The 16,476-nt window shown below is 44.0% G+C and overlaps 1 protein-coding gene across 6 annotated transcripts in view; it reads right to left on the bottom strand.

The window, feature by feature from the left end:
- ADK (adenosine kinase) overlaps positions 1 to 16,476 on the bottom strand; it is a 615,496-nt gene that overhangs the window by 390,684 nt on the left and 208,336 nt on the right. The window contains exon 1 of one of the 6 annotated variants that reach the window (XM_085608734.1): positions 2,448 to 2,476. The exons of the other annotated variants lie outside the window; for them this stretch is intronic. Coding sequence (XP_085464860.1) covers positions 2,448 to 2,461 — 14 coding nt within the window. The 5' untranslated portion in view covers positions 2,462 to 2,476. Of the gene's footprint in view, positions 1 to 2,447; positions 2,477 to 16,476 lie in introns of those variants that run through there. 6 annotated transcript variants of the gene reach the window in all.

Genomic DNA, 16,476 nt, shown 5'->3' with positions numbered 1-16,476 from the left:
CGATCCGGATAAGAATCTTTGTAGGAATTAGGTGTGCAGATGAATTTGCAAAAGGAGGTTTTTTACATTTGGCTGGGCAGGGGGCTGTCCACTGCTTGGGCTGTACAGTTTTCAATCGCGAGAGAGAGAAGCAGAGAGAGAGAGAACTTCATGTCCAAGCTAACTACACCATAAGGGTCCCAAGATGCATGTTGGGGTAATGAGAGAAAAGTGCTGTTAATCTGACAGCTCTTTGCCAACTATATGGCTTTCGTGCTGTGTGATATGCATGACTGTGTTCAGATTCGGTTTACAGCACTTTTTTTGTGAAAGATAAATTGCACCAGTTCGAAAATAGTTATGTAGTGGGGTATTGCTGGCTAGACAAATCATGATAAATACTCTGTCTCCAGACAACATCAATTTGCGTTAGGATGGGTCTGAGGTCACAGTGAAGGACAACAGTGAAAAAATGTGGCAAAATTAAAAGACTTTCAAAAAGAAATCCCAAACAAGTTTTAACAGAAACTCAGGGTGTATGAGACGTGCATAAAATAAATACCAGATTAACAACCTAAAACGTACTATAAGGTAATATAGCAAGTAAGCAATATACCGTTCTCAGTAAGAGAAGCAGTCACAAAAGAAATTCCAAGGTTAATGGCAACAGGAATTTTAAGCCAGAGTGGTTGTCCAACAAAAACATGGAGGGGACAATGGATTGGGCCCCAACGAGCGTTCGATAAATAAAAATGTGGCAGTGGACAGGTACCCCCTTCCAAACATTGCAGAGAGTATATCAATGGCATAAGAGTTGAGAAGTTTTTCTATACTTTATAGCTGGCTTCAGCTTAACATCAAGTCATGCTACACGAGCACAGCAACACTCCGACATCAGAAGATGCACAATGGGATGACAAAGGGTGTCAAAGGATGCCTTTTCGTTAATGTCTCTGGCATCCGGGTTACAAAAAGCAATATAGAGGATCATGGAAGACATAGGAGTTTAAGTGTACCAGATGATGTGTTATTATATGGCAGGGACTGTGAGGATTATGACAATATACTGAGGAGCATTATGAGAAGAAAAAAAAAACCAATAGAAAAAATGTAAGCTGAAGAATCAAAAATGTAAATTAAGTTAGGAGAAGATACATTATTTGGAACAGATTGACAAATGATGGTATTATGCCAAAAGAGGAAACAGTAAAAGCTATCAAGGGGACGACAGCTCCAAGAACAAAAGAAGAACCGATTACCTCTTTGGCATAGCGGAGTGTTACAAAAGTTTACACTCAATTTTGACACGCAATGTATGGGAGGATAGTTAAACAAGCATTGGCATAGCCAATAGGTCTCGCTTTTGGGACCTTCTAAGTATTTAGTTATGCAGCACAATATCCTTGGTGCAACAACATCAACTGTTGCATGGCTAAACACTTATAAGGTCCCAAAAGAGAGACCTATTGGCTATGCCAATGCTTGTTTTGAAGATGGTGGCCGCTTTTGGGGACATAGACTTGCGTAGCCTGGTTGTTTGATGGGAGGAGCTACCTTTACTGAATGAACTGCTGAAGTCATGCATGGTCACTGTCTGAAGGACTCACCCTGGTGTCCTGCATTAAACCATTTGGTGGAGTCCAACCTAGCTTTCTTTAGGTCCCTAATATAGGTTGGCCTTAGCCAGTGATAATTCAGGCTGAAATTTCTCTGAAGTCATGCACTAAAAATCAACTTGCATAAGTGCAACAAAACCTATAAACTGGGTCTCACATACCACATTCAAAACCAACACTCGTTCAAAGTTCCACAGATATATGCACACACCTGCATCACTAAACACTCAGGCACATTCAGACTGAGATGCAATTAATACAATCAAACAAACACTCAACGGTAATATATAGCCAAACAATATATATATGGAGGATTCTCGTGTATTCTCCTGGTTGTAGATGATAGTAGGATCCAAATACACGAGATTAATTCAGCGCCAACGCGCGTTTCGGTGTATGGCCCAGAGTGGGCTACACCTTTATCAGGGCAGCACAGATATACAGTGTGGGACACAGAACAAAACCTAATGAGGAAAGAAGTACAGGGAAATAAATCAAAAGACAACACAGTCAATATGCGTAAGATACAGGGCTACAATCACAATCTCAAATACAATTTATACAGGATATATAGTATATATAGTTCTTGGATAAAAAAGTTCAACAACAGAGTGACTCAGAAAGGTAAATATGTCAGCCACATGAACACACACATATATTTCGAGCAAGGACAAACAATGCATTTTCAATAAATGAGTTGGAGGAGGGTGCATCGTAATAAACCAAAAGAATCCGTGGGATAATAGGAGCAAAGTAGATACCAACATTGAGGAAAGAAAGAGACCCCAGGAATAGTGCGTAAACAATAAAATCACCTAAGATGGAGACCATAAAGCTAAAGAGAGGACATACCTATATCTGTACATACGAGCGAAAACACACCATGCACACCATGTTGAGAACCAGCTCAAAAAACGGTAACTCTGGAAGGGAATGAAAGCATCAGTCAGAGAACTTGTAGGAAAACCGGGTGTCTAACAATAGAGGTAGTCCAACTAGGGGCCTTATCTAGGGATAGGTACAACAGGTGAGTCTGGGTGCAGTTACGAATCAGGCCAACGGCAGGTCAGCCGATATTCGTATCCAGGTATAAAAGGCTTTTTCAATGGATTTTGCAAAATTTCCAAACAGGTCTACGATATCAAGAAAGTGAAGAAGGGTCATACTACATCAAATGAGGTTAACAAACAAAAAGGAATTCATACAAAAGGACAATAATAACCCAAGGACATGCCACATATTACGGCTGGTACTAATGGCAGGACTCAACAACCAATGTAGCTATATCCCCACAAACACAAATCTACGACGCAATTAAGCTAAAAGATCAGGCATAGGTTAACCACTCACTAAGCGCCGGATATAACTGCCCATGCCGCAGTTTTAAAGGGGATCGAGAAACCCCCAACTCGTGGCTCTAGGGGAGGGAACACATGTAGTTTCTGAAAAGCTTAGGGTGTCTTAGCTAGATCCGCTAGTAATGTGCTTCGGATCCAAGAGGTATTAAAAAAGAAGAACCGCTGCAGGGAGGTACTTTTCTGTTTTAAGTTCCCAGATGAAGGAAATACGATGGTGGCATAGGGCGGAAAGTGCATTTAAGGATGATCACTTAAAAGGACTCCATTGCGGACATCACGAATGGCGGATGTCTAGAAATGAAGGAATGGCAATTACTCGAGTGCAGTGGGTGAGGGAAGCATAGCCGCTTATCCGAACAAAGATACGACAAAGGGCGCAGGGGGAGAAGCGTAAACAACATCTATGCACAAAGAACTTCAAAGATAACAACAAAAAAATGAGGAACAGGACGGGAAACTTACCACGATATGGATCAAACGGCGCCACGGCTGGAGTTCCTTGGGCGGAAAGCGGGGCAGGAGGCTCCCAGATCCCGTTGGAATGCAAGAAACATTGGTTCCCATATATACAAGCATTGGCCGCAAGCAAAAAGAAAACGTGCGACCGGGAGTTGTGTGCGCGGCAAAAATAAAATGAAAAAAAAACACGCGAGTGGTGCGCACAGGGAGAGCGAGAGGAAAGCCAGATGGCGCCTCTGTGCTGCGAAAGTGATTGCGATCGTGATGCACTTAATGACCCGTGAAAGACAGGTAGCGGGTGAACGCAAGCTTGAGGCCACCAAAACCCTGTGGTAGCACTTTCAAAACCCACTTACTAAAGGTCTCGCAGCGCATGCGCTGGCGGGACCTAAAAAGGGAACTGAATTTGAGAAGGACAAAAACCACTGTTCAGAATTCAAAATGGTGAAATAAAAGCTTGAACAAGTTCACAACCTAGCGAGTTTTGATCCAAGAAACAAAAGTATCATAATGACGGATACTAGTACAAGGGGCTTTGGGACTGTTCTCATACAAAAACTAGGGAAGGAGGAAATGCCCATCAAGCGGACTGAGGAACTCAGAAAATAACGATTCTAACAGAAAGGGAAGCTTTAGTCGTGTTCTAGGCAGGGGTAAGACTCAAGAGCTTTCTATGGGGGAAGTAAATTCACAGCAAGGACAGGCCACAAGTCTGTAAAAGAAGTGTTCAGCAAAGAGAGAACGGATGCAGTATTTAGATATATTGGCAGAGGGAGGTTGCATTACAAGAGTAATTAAAGAGCTGGAAGAAAAGGGAAGACAGTGTTGAGGGGATGGTAGATGATGTCACAGAGAGTACATGAAAACAAAATTAGAAAGCAAAGCTCATGAAGATGCATAATAATCAGAAAGACCAATGAAAGGTTGCAACAAGGATACTGGTGGCCAAGTCCAGACAGGCGGGGTAAAAAAAACACATTAAGGGATACTTGGCAAGTTGTTCAGTGACTTTTTTTTTAAGACCTGGGACAGAATCCATGGAATGAAGGAAATTACAGTGGGAAGTCATGGGATGACAACACAGGACATAGTGGGGGGGGGGGGGGGGGGGGCATAAACGATGAAAGAGTCTATATCTAATCGTCCTGGGTGACATCATTTTCGCACTGGCCAAAAGAAAGAGATAGCCAGCCACAGAAATTAAAGATTGATACAGTTTCTTAATTATTTTCTAGAGAGCCCTTTAACAGGGCAGTGTTAAGTGACAATGGAGTGCATCATCAAAGGAAATTAATCTTTTCTTGGGCAACAGGGGTATCACATTCAGGGCTGCATCAGCCTACTGTTATTTAGCCAATGGCACTGTACAATTTTGGAAGCAAATATCTTATTCTGCAAAAAGTAACCAGAAAGATTAGAATGAGGAAGTAAAACTGAAAGTGGCGATGTACAGATAGACCCCACACCACAAAGATCTCTGTATGAATTGTTCAGAAAACAAGAAACCGAACACAAAGGACAGCCCTTCTTGTGTGACTGGAAGGGAGCGTTATAGAGGCTGCCTCCACAGAAAGTAAAGACAGAGAGAAAAGAAAGTCATGAAGAGGAGAGAATTTGGCAAAAGGAAAGTAGTAAAAGCCATAAAAATACAAGAGGGTGATTTGGTTAAAGTAAGAGCGGTGGAACATGAAAACTAGTCAAAATAGAAAAGCCCATCTCGCTGGACGCGACTATGGCCTTCGACCGAATGGAGTGGCCCTTTCTCTTCGCAGTGCTCGCGAAGTTTGGTTTCGGGCCCAAATTTTGCTCATGGGTGCGGTTGCTATATACAGAACCTCTTGCGCAAGTGGTGGTGAATGGCCGACTCTCGAGAGACTTTGTATTGGGGCGAGGAACGAGACAGGGGTGTCCTCTCTCCCCACTGCTCTTCGCCCTAGCGCTGTAGCCGTTGGCGGCATGGGTAAGACAGGATCCAGTTATATCGGGGCTAAGATGGACGGAGAACTGGGATGACCGTATCTCATTATACGCGGACGATATCTTGGTATACTTGACACGGCCGGAGCGATCCATTGGTAGCCTACTTGACATCTGCGAATCCTATGGTAGATTCTCAGGTTACTCGATCAACTGGGCAAAATCAGTTCTTTACGTCCTACATGGGACCACACCACGGCTCCCTAAGGGTGTGACGATATCAGTGGCACGGGAGGGTTTCAAGTACCTCGGCATAAACATCACGCCTGATCCGGCACTATTCCTTGACCGCAACCCGCTTCCTCCCTTGAAAAGATTAAAGAGCGACGTCAAGCACTGGCACTCCCTTCCGCTGACGCTGCTGGGGAGAGCGGCATTGTTCAAAATGATGGCTCTACCTCGTTTCCTTTACGCACTGCAGAACGCGCCCACGGTGGTCCCAGAATCGTACTTTAAATCGGTCGAGGAAGAAGTGGGCTGTCAGTTGTGGGAGGGTAAACCTCACAGAATACCTTTCTGTAAATTGGTGCGGAGTTGGTACGATGGGGGAATCGCTCTGCCTAACATACGTCTCTATTACTGGGCCTCCCAGCTCATAATAGTCAATCAATGGCTACACATGCCACAAGACGACCCAGCTTTACGTATGGACAGGCACCTGTTGGGACTAATGGGAGTCCTCCACGTCCTATACGACAAACCCAAGAAGAATAGACTGACGGGCCCCACAGCACACACCATTCAGGTTTGGCACATGGCACAGAGAAGGTTGGGATGGGAGGGGGTGATAACGCAGCAGACGCCGTTGTGGGTCTCCCCTAAGATAGGCATGCTACACTTAAGTAAAGAATTTGCGGGGTGGGACCTTATAGGCATCTCCAGGGTTGGCGACCTCTGGAAGAAAGGGGAGATGATATCTTTCGAGAAGCTGCAGACAGAGTTTCAGATGACGCGGACAGAACACTTTCGATTTTTGCAAATACAACACGCAATGAAGAGAGCCATACCTAGCGGGACTAAACTACCCGAATCCTCCCCGCTCGAGGATCGATTGCTGACGGACCACCTGACAAAGAAAGCTATATCATTGACATACCGTAAGCTGGTGGATCACCAAAAAGACCCTACAGGACTCCCAAAGGAACTGGGAGGTAGAGGTGGGAGCAATGGACGAACATGAATGGCGGGAGGCACTTGCGTCTCCGTGGGAGGTGGCGGTCCCATCAAAACTAAAGCTGGTGCAACTTAAAATACTACATCGAGTATATTACACGAGACCCACACTTCACAAAATAGGAAGGGCAGTATCTCCGCTCTGTCTGCGGGGATGCGGCCTGCATGGCACCTTCTATCACACCATATGGGAATGTCCTGACATCGCCCTATACTGGAGGGAGGTTATGGCAACAGTCTCCCGGGTGACTGGGCATGATGTCCCCCCGGAGCCACGGATGTGTCTGCTTAATGTGTGGGATGCCACGGATCTTAACCACGCCGACAAAACCTGGGTGGCCCTCGGTATGGCACTAGCAAAAAGAAACATTGCACAACAGTGCAGCGCAGTCAGCCCCCTCCCCCACGAGGTGGTGTCGGGATCTGGACGGGGCCATGTTGGCGGAAGGGGTGATGTGTAGCAACAGGGGGTGCCCCCGTAGATGGCAGCGGATTTGGGGAAAATGGAACACATTCAGGGGTAATATATGTGAACCCCCTCGGTCGGCCTCAGAGTCCGAACTAAGCGAATAAAGGGTGGGCAACATTGCACTATAGAGGAGGTCACGACAGGAGTACGGGAGAGAAGATGGGACAGACAGTAGGATGTGTGAACATGGTAGTCGCAAGGACAAAAGGCGGTTAATGAGTGTTGTACGATGATAGATTTGATAACGAAATGTGTTATGAGGATGAAACCTGTATTGCTAAAGGTGTACATTTCTTTCAATAAAAATTGTTTTAAAAAATAGAAAAGCCCAATTAGGGTCATTAAGCTCTTTATCTATGCAGTGAAGACATATATCAGTTCAATATAGATCTTGAGTAAAGTGGTAGCGGTGGTCGTGGCAGGAAACAAAAGGGTTGCAAGAGACCAAGGTGACAATGGAGTTGACAATGAAAATGTAATGAGTGAAAGATGAGAGAAAAGTCTGAAACACTGACCACAATATTTGTCAGGCTGTGTCTTAAGACTAGGCAACTCACTGCACCCTTTGAGTCTAACATCTTGACTCGTGTTGAATTTATTTTACAGAGTTTTATATAGTACGAACTTAACCCGAAGTATCGGGTATCAGAGCGTTTTACGTTGCGTTGCATTAGGACACGTTCATTTTTGTTAGGCACGGGGAGATTAAGTGATTTGCCCAGAATCACAGGATGTTCCGCGTCATTGCCGAGACTCGAACCAGGTTCCCTAGATTCAAGGTCGACTGCCCTAGCCGTTAGGCCAACTCCTCCCCTTATGATTTATTTTTAAGTCATAGTGTACATATAGTAGGTAACATTCTACTCCTATTGCAAATTGGTTTTATGCATAAGTTGTAACCATTGTATGTTGTGCTTTTTAAAATGCCTTAAGTAAAAACGGGGATGTGTGTGGTACAGTTGTTTAGTAGTGGTAGATGTGTCGAAAAGAACACAGAAGATGGACAATATCTGGAATATGCATCTTTAGAGTATGGAGAGAAGGCAGCTTGCTCTGGAGAGGAGTGGATGAGACGCAGTATAGTAATCACATTAGACGTTTATAATTTCATTTACTGAGTTGGAGTATCGTTGTCAGGCAATACCAGTCAAGCAGATAACCTTCAGACACATTATAGTATATTAAAATTCAGACTGACTGCATAACATTTAACAACGATATGTAAAGTCCACTCTTACTGCAATGTTTCACATTTTTGCAAAGAGCTCTGGCATCCCAGCCATGGGTTTGGTCAACAATACACAAGTTATTATTGAAAATAACAAAATAATAATTGATGTAAGTGACTTAGACAAAGGAGGAGGTGCCTTTAAATAAAGAAAAAAATTCGATAGGTGGGACATGAGGCAAACAGTGGTGGGTGTGATGGGTGAGCAGTGGACAGGACAGCAAGAGCATGAAATGAGCTTTAGGACTTCTACTCGCATATTGGCACTAAGGTGCTGCTGTTAACCTCTCTCATGTCTCTTACACCAAATTTCTTCTCTACCTCATATATTGAGGCATTACAGTGATAGTGCCTTTCTCGCAAATAATCCCATTACTGACTGACACAGATCATTCATTCACAGCAGCCCTAAACCATATGGGACAAGGCAAAACGTCATACCTAAGCAAACAGACCTAAAGCCCCTAGATGCACTGTATCTGTCCCCTTCTACCAAGTCGACCTTAGAAAAATAAGCATTGGCATTGCCAAGAGGTCTCGCTTTTGGGACCTTATAAGTATTTAGTTTTGCAGCACAATATCCCTGGTGCAACAACATCACCTGTTGCATGGCTAAACCTTGTACGTTATAAGTGTTCAGCCATGCAACAGTTGATGTTGTTGCACCAGGGATATTGTGCTAAAAAAATAAATACTTATAAGGTCCCCAAAGACGAGACCTATTGGCTATGCCAATGCTTGTTTTTTCAGTTGTGTGTGTCTTTCTGGCTCTAGTTTGTCACTGTTTGAGTTTGTTCCCCCTACCTATGTGTCTCTCCGCAGTTCTAGTGCTAGGATGCCTGTGGATGACAGCTTCCTCTCTACAAGCAAATACATATAAAAATGAATGAACAAGTAAATAAAAGAACTGCATTCCTGCTGAGAAGTGCTGTATTTTACTGTTGAAATAAAAGTAGTGTAGGTGCTAAGTACCGGACAGCACTTGCCCATTTAAATAACCACTTACACTAATTATCTATAGTATTCAGATTTTTCAAAATTAACTTTCTGCTCGATATCGCATGCTTGAAATCGTTGACTGTCAACTTTTTCTTTGAAACGGTTTGTTAAAGTCGGGAATCACAGAGACACTTCCTGGTTGGGTTATTTGCACCAAGGAAACCAGAAGGGGCTCGGTGTGACACTCCCCTACTGGGAAAGAGTGCTCAACTAAACAAGGAAGGCTGTTTCATTATACCATAACTTTGCGTCCTTGCTGCACTTGATAAGGAGCCCCGAAGCTGGTGGGGTAGCTTAACAGGAAAACACAAACGCATGAAATAAATACGGGAATACTTTTTGTAGTGGAGGCAGGGACGTTTTAATGATTTTGGGGGCCCTGGGCCAAATGTATTTTGGGGGCCACTGTTCGGAACAGCTTTGATTTTATGATCCAGTTTCAGCTCTTTGCTCGAATCCTAAATGTGCGTACTCTGATATTCAGGAAAAGTGATGTGTGTTTTCAGTATTGTAACAGCAGCAGCTCACTAATATTACTGTAAATAATCTCCGTGATACCCTCCCATTTCACATATGTGAGGTCCTGTATTGATCTAAAAAAAACGTTTTATATGGATGTTGCAAGAAACAGACATTTTGTCTGCCAAATGTCTGTAATAGACTAACCGATTAAAAATAAATGATAGAAAAACGCTCTTTACAACTATCTGTTGAAAACTTATTCAAGGTCATCAGGGCAAGGCCCTCTGCCGAACAGAGTGCCCCCTGAAAGCCTGAAAGCCCGAGGACATGGGCCAGAGCCCACTTTGCCCATGCCTTAAAACGTTTCTGAGTGGAGGGTGGAAAGCGTATTACGAATCTGTGCAAAGAAGCTATGCTGGTCTCTGACAGCCAAAGCACAGGCAAAATGAGAGAAGGATTTATGATCCTGGTTGTCTCATGAAGAATGGTCCACGGTGAGCGTCCACTCCAAATCAGTATCACACAGTAAGCAGAATGGAGGAGGAGTGATGAAAGTGTCACTCCTTTCAGCCTTCCAATATCATTGGGTGATTAGGTGGGTGAAGCGAAAATGTGCGTGAGGGTGGAAGAATACTAGTGGCATCACAGATGTTTGCAGCTTCCCTCTTCAGGGATTGGATGGATGTATGCGTCGTGACTAACTCTGACCTTTATCTCTATAACCTTCGAGAACGTTGAGCTATTTTTTTATTACAAGGAGGGTTCTGAGCGTACGGTACATAACATTGTAACATAGGTTAGATTTTCATGTCATCATTGTTATATTTTAACAGATGCATGGCCTCTTTATATAGCAGTTATACATAAAATTGCTCTCACAGTGAGCACAGAGGACATCAATACCCCTTTGAGGAATTATGGCTCTCATCAAAGATGGAAAGGTAAAAAAGCACTCTGGCCAAACCGTAAAACGCTTATCTGCTTTAAAAAGCGGTACATATTTTGCTGCTTTTCAATGAATAATAAATTATTCTTCATGACAGAAGCTTGTGGGTGAACGTGTGTCCTACTTCAAATACCCACTTTAAATACCAAACGCTTACTGAAGATTTTGACGAACACTCGAAGCGGATTTCATGTAAAGGGGTTCTTAGGAGCAGACATTTTGGCAGAAAATGACAAAAAAAACCAACTCACGATCGGGGGACTCCGGCGAATAAATAAATGTTTCACTATCGAATTTTGTCCAATTACTCAGAGAAAGATACATTTTGATAAATATTTTGGGGAGCCGGCGCATTTCCTTGCAGTCTTCTGAGAACACCACCTGTCGTCTTTCGAACACTGTTGTGAGTTGGCTTTGGAAGCGTAGGACCAAAATCGACCCGGCTTGCAACTGAGTTGGGTTGCGTTAGTAAAGGCCGTCAGAACAGCTTGTTAGGACGCAACCTCTGCGTTCTTGGAGTCTGACAGGCATCACCGGCCTGAGTGAAAAGGCAGACAGTGTTAACAACTGCAGCCCCAGCCCAGACTTGACGGGCAGCTCCCGGGGTGCTGTGTCTTATCGCAGCCATCAATTGGCGGCTACAGTTCCCAGACGCAGCAGGTTGAGGCAGACAAAACGACCCTGTTTGCTTTCTCAATAGGCTGCAAACAGTTGCAATGTACCTGTTGTTTACCTAGAGCGCAGCGAGCTGATGTGTGGGTTTAAAAATCGATGGCAAATCTGAGTAAATACCCTACTTATAATGGGGCTGATAAGTGCTGCAATACACTTAACCGCCCTGGCCACCAGTGGCCTATTCAAGCAGCAGAGAGCCCTTCCAGCCCGTTTAGACTCAGATTGACGGGGACACTAAAGCTGTTCCATTAACTGTTTCTGGATGGAAATCATTACTTCTTTTTTTTTTTTACTGTTTTGTAGGAAAAATACAGATCTACGGCTCATTTTTGAAGCACTACTGACTCCAACATTGCCAGATCGATAACGTCTTTGAATAGTGAACCCTGCAGGGTCTTCAGCATTGCATTAATAAGATGCCGACTAAGGGAGTACATGCCAACAAGTGTAGAGCCGCTTCCTGGATTCGTAAACATTAATAACCATACATGAAGCGCATGCACTAAATGTAATGTGCTCTAGATAGTTGCTGTGCCAGTGCTTGTTCAATTTTTGTAGGATGATTAGCGTGGTATAGTGCCTTGATGGCATATAGACAAGGAAAGCACACGCTGTTGGTTTTTTTGTACCTAATGCAGATCTGAGAACACGCCGCTCCAGAGCTCTCAGAACGGCAACTATTTCATGCGGACTTTTGAAAACCTCCGGAGAGGGGTGGAGCGATGAAGTGTCGAGAGCCCAGCTCCCAAAATGAGGGAAACGGTAAGTGCCACGCCACAAGCTTTGCCAAAGAAGCGGGTATTTTAAGAACAGCAAACACTGCGCTTCTCCCTTAAATCGAGCTCAGCCGTCCAAGCATAACACCGCAAGCAAGGACAACAAGCATTGGCCGCACGCGCACCTCGCGCACAGTAAAGAGAGGGGGGGGGGGGGGGTAGGGGAGTGTTGGCCAGTAGAGGGACGTGATCTGTGGTGGGGGGAGGGAATTTTAGCGCGGACAGAGGCACCAAGGCTTAATGAGCCTTGACAGAACCCACATGGCGGCTGCGCGCGTTCACGCAAGCTTTAGGCCACCAAAAGCCTGTGGCAGCACTTTGAAAACCCGTACACTAAATGTCTCGGCCAGAACAGCGCATGCGCTGGATCAGGCGAGACCTAATGAATGGATGGGGAGAAGTTCTGACACATACAAACAAAACCCATAGAAGCTTATTTCCAGCTTCAGTTGGTCCCCAATTTTCAAAAATTAACCACCCATTCAAGCTCTGAAGTAAGACATTTAAAGAGGACAGCAGTCCTGGGGCTTACACTATTCAGACCAAAGGATAAACTCCCTGATGTCACCCTCTTTTAGGAGCCTCCTCAATCCCCCCCAAAATTCTACAGGACCTATGAGTGTTAGGAGAGCTAGGAAGTGGATGGCCTGTAGAAACCACTTTGATATGGTCAGATACCCAGTCAACCTCCTTTTCACTCACCTAACAGGCATGAAGTAGGACTTAGGACACAAAGGCTTGACATAGCAAGAAGACAACTGCGTATTTCACATTCTCAATCGTGCTTAAAATTGGTCCTAAACATTACCAGCTTTCAGAGATCTGTTCAGTTCAACATTTCACCTGCTAAGCACCCACTTAGCGGTCTAGCATCTGTAGTGACAACAAACTGGCCCTTAGCATGCTAGAAAATGCCATAAGTAAATAACTTTCTTGACTTCTCCGCCTTAAATTGTTTCCATTCAGGGCCACAACCTTCATCCTTCTCGGACTCTTTTGTAGTTACTGCACATTGGCTTGTTTCAGTCTAACTTCTTTGACTGGTTGGTCTCCAGCTTTATTTATCTTTTCCTGAATCACTAAAGTCATGGACACCACACAAACCTCTCAACAGAACACAATAGAGAAAACACTGCTACACATCTGGTACAGATATAAACACAAAACTTGGCATTGCCATGATCACAATAGCGTGCAACACCAGAACACTTGACTCACTATCATACAACACAAAAAATCAGAACTCATAACATGCATTCTACAGTCCCAACAGGACTTCAAATGGCTTTTACAACACTCAGCAGTACTGTTTCCCACCGTCTTACAGACTTCTTTCTACCAGGCATTAGGAATGTTACACAAAGGATGTGAGGCACAAGCAATTTACAATCCTCTGATCTCATCCAATAACACCAAGAATATTCAGCTGCACTTTAGTGAAGTAGACCGTTACTCCACATAGAAACAGCCATTCCTAGTGCTTATAGCATACCTTTATAAGCGGAACCAAACGATCTGCAATACGAATCTCTGAACCATTTTGAATGTCACCCCGACCTACCAAAAGGTCTGCTAAGTCAAACAAATTGCAGAATGTGTGCTATGTAAGTACCAATAACAAAATTACACAATAGATAAGGGTGCACTTTCCCGTTCCCCACCACTGTGCATGTTTCAAGTATATTCCTTTGCAGCTGGAACATTACACCCTTCATAAATATTTATCAGAAGCCTACACAGCAGGTCATTTAGACTCACAAGGCACACTCCTAATTCAAGACAAAACAGCAGGAAGAGTACCAACCAGGTGCTCAGAATCGTACACCATGGAAAGAACCCTCGGGTGTAGTTTGTGTACAGGCAATGAGCAGCACACAAAAGCCGATTGCACAACCCACGTGGGTCACCAGAGTCTGAGAAAATCCTTAATGACCCAGAGTTTCACAAAACATGTTGTTGGAGTCCATCAAGTTATCCATATTTGGTTTGCTACAGGAAATATACTAAAATTACCACCTTAATTTCTCATACAGTAAAACGTTTATGCAAAGTGTTCCAGATGCGCAGCAACTGATCATAGCACCATTAGTAACCCAAGCACCTATCTCGATAAGGAGTTACCTTTATGAGGACTCCTACTACTATCTAGTAGGCTCTTTCCATTTTCTGCTTGTGGATACGAAGCTGCCTACTACCAGGAACAGGAATTGCTTTTATGGCTATTCAACAGGCATCTGTATGCCCTGTCCTATGCTTGCAAATGCTTAGTCAAATGAGCACACAACCCTCTCTCAAAATGGATGTGAACCCTGGTCGATTCCATGGTTTGACTGAAGTGAGTGGTAACTGGGAGAGAACCTGCAGTCTAGGACTAAAGGATGCTCAATAACTTTACACTGCTCCAATCTCCATCCCATTCTCAATCGCTGGGCTGAAGTCTCAGTAGTTAGACTAGCGAAAGAGGATAGGAATCGTGCACAGTTTCGCTGTAGGAGTTGCTAGGTGTGATCCATGTGAACAGGAGTATTCGCCCTAATCTGGCCAGCAGTACCGCTTACAACACAAACACAGAGCACATGACCAGTGCGAATAGATCAAGTACATCAGAAGACTAATAAGGATCTCATTTGCGGAAGTGCCCCCCCCACTCACCCATTTCATAACACCCCAATGAAAGCTTCTAGGTCTTGCAGATGTCAACCTGGATATCTACCTTCATGCCTGGCAAATTAGGAAACATTGCCCCAACGGTGAAGGCATCAGATATTTCTGGCAAGGTCCAATAGCATACCTCCAGCCACTTGCTCTTCTTGAAAAGGAGGGGGTGGGGGCACACTGCTTCACCCAGCACAGTTCGCCCCTTAGCATTATGGTAAATGCAGTTCTTAAAACATGCTTACTTGAGATTTTACTGGAGTGTTCCACCAAAGTTAGTGCAGATTAGTGCTGTTCATCTCTAGACACGCGTTTCTGGATTTCATCCATCAACAGTAGAGATAAAAACACATTTTATATTAAGTTGCTGAGCAGGCTGCCACAATACATACAGGTCTCAGTATCTCTCACAGGCGCATCTCCACAAGCTGGTCAGCTCAATGGCTCAAGGGAGCCTTTTCAAAAACAGAAGGGGTGGGAGCACACTGCTTCACCTCCTAGCGCAGTTCGCCCCTTAGCATTATGGTAAACGCAGTTCTTAATACATGCTTACTTGAGATTTTATGTGTCTAGAGATACACAGCAATGCCTGCACCAACTTTGGGTAAAAACCCCAGCTAATTTTGTAGTAAGTTTGAACAGTGTACTGCATTTACCAGGATGCAAAGGGGCGAACTGTGCTGGGACTGTGAGGCAGTGTGCTCCCAACCCCCATTCACTTGCTCTTCTTGGACTGTGCTCTGGTGGAAGTTGTCCCGGGAATCACTAGCATTTCAGGTTCTTATATTAGAAGTCATGGTGGGTGACGGCTACCTCTTTATATAACAAGTACCTAGATTTAGTGATGTCAGGCAGCAATACAGGACTCTCTAATGATCCACAGACATGAAGTTGCTCTCTTGGAGGGTATGGCAGATGAGGCCCCTGAAGAAGATGCAGGAACTCAAAATAACCAGATTTTGCACAGGTGCTAATGGCTTTACATTCTCATGCATTAATATGAACTTGATGACTTCCTGGAGATTTTTCCACTCATTAAACAAATTGAGACACATGCTCCGATTGTCTTTCAGTGGGTTCTTGACCCAGCAGAGTGTTAGAACGGAATGCTGGGTCAAGAATTCTCTCTCTTGAGAATACTCTCGTAGCACAACTATAAGAAGGCATAATGGCAAGGAATGTGTGTCGCTCGTTTTAGAATACAGAAGAGGGACAAGAAGCAGTCAGTGTAGTCATTCATTTGAGGATCTTACCAGTGGGATGAAGATTTTCGGAATCAAAATGTTGCCTTTATTCCTAACATAGTTATGTGTAGAGGCAAATTTCATCTGCCCAAAAAGCACAGATTGACCTCCTACGATAGGAGCTCTACAAACTGACAGCTCTGGATTCGCAATCTTGGTACGGAGAAGATACAAAATACCTGGAGGTTAGAAGCAAGAACACAGCATCTCAAAACTGGCAAAAGAGGAATCTATCACAACTAGCTGTAGATCAATAGATGACAGTTGCGTGTCAAATGTTGCTTCAGGTAATGCATGTGAAGCATGACATGAGGGAAAATCGCACTGATTCAAGACAACTTTTGTCCCTGGACTAAAGACTGATATATCAATGTTTTCTGTGAGGTGGTTCACAGTCTGATTGAAACACACGCACGCTCTGAAAAAAGGGAGGTTACGATATTTCAGAATTCACAATGGC

Source organism: Triturus cristatus, chromosome 1_2 (assembly GCF_964204655.1).
Source record: "Triturus cristatus chromosome 1_2, aTriCri1.1, whole genome shotgun sequence".
NCBI classification, from domain to species: Eukaryota; Metazoa; Chordata; class Amphibia; order Caudata; family Salamandridae; genus Triturus; species Triturus cristatus.
Note: the sequence above shows the minus strand (reverse complement) of the source record. Positions and strands in the feature narration are given on the sequence as shown.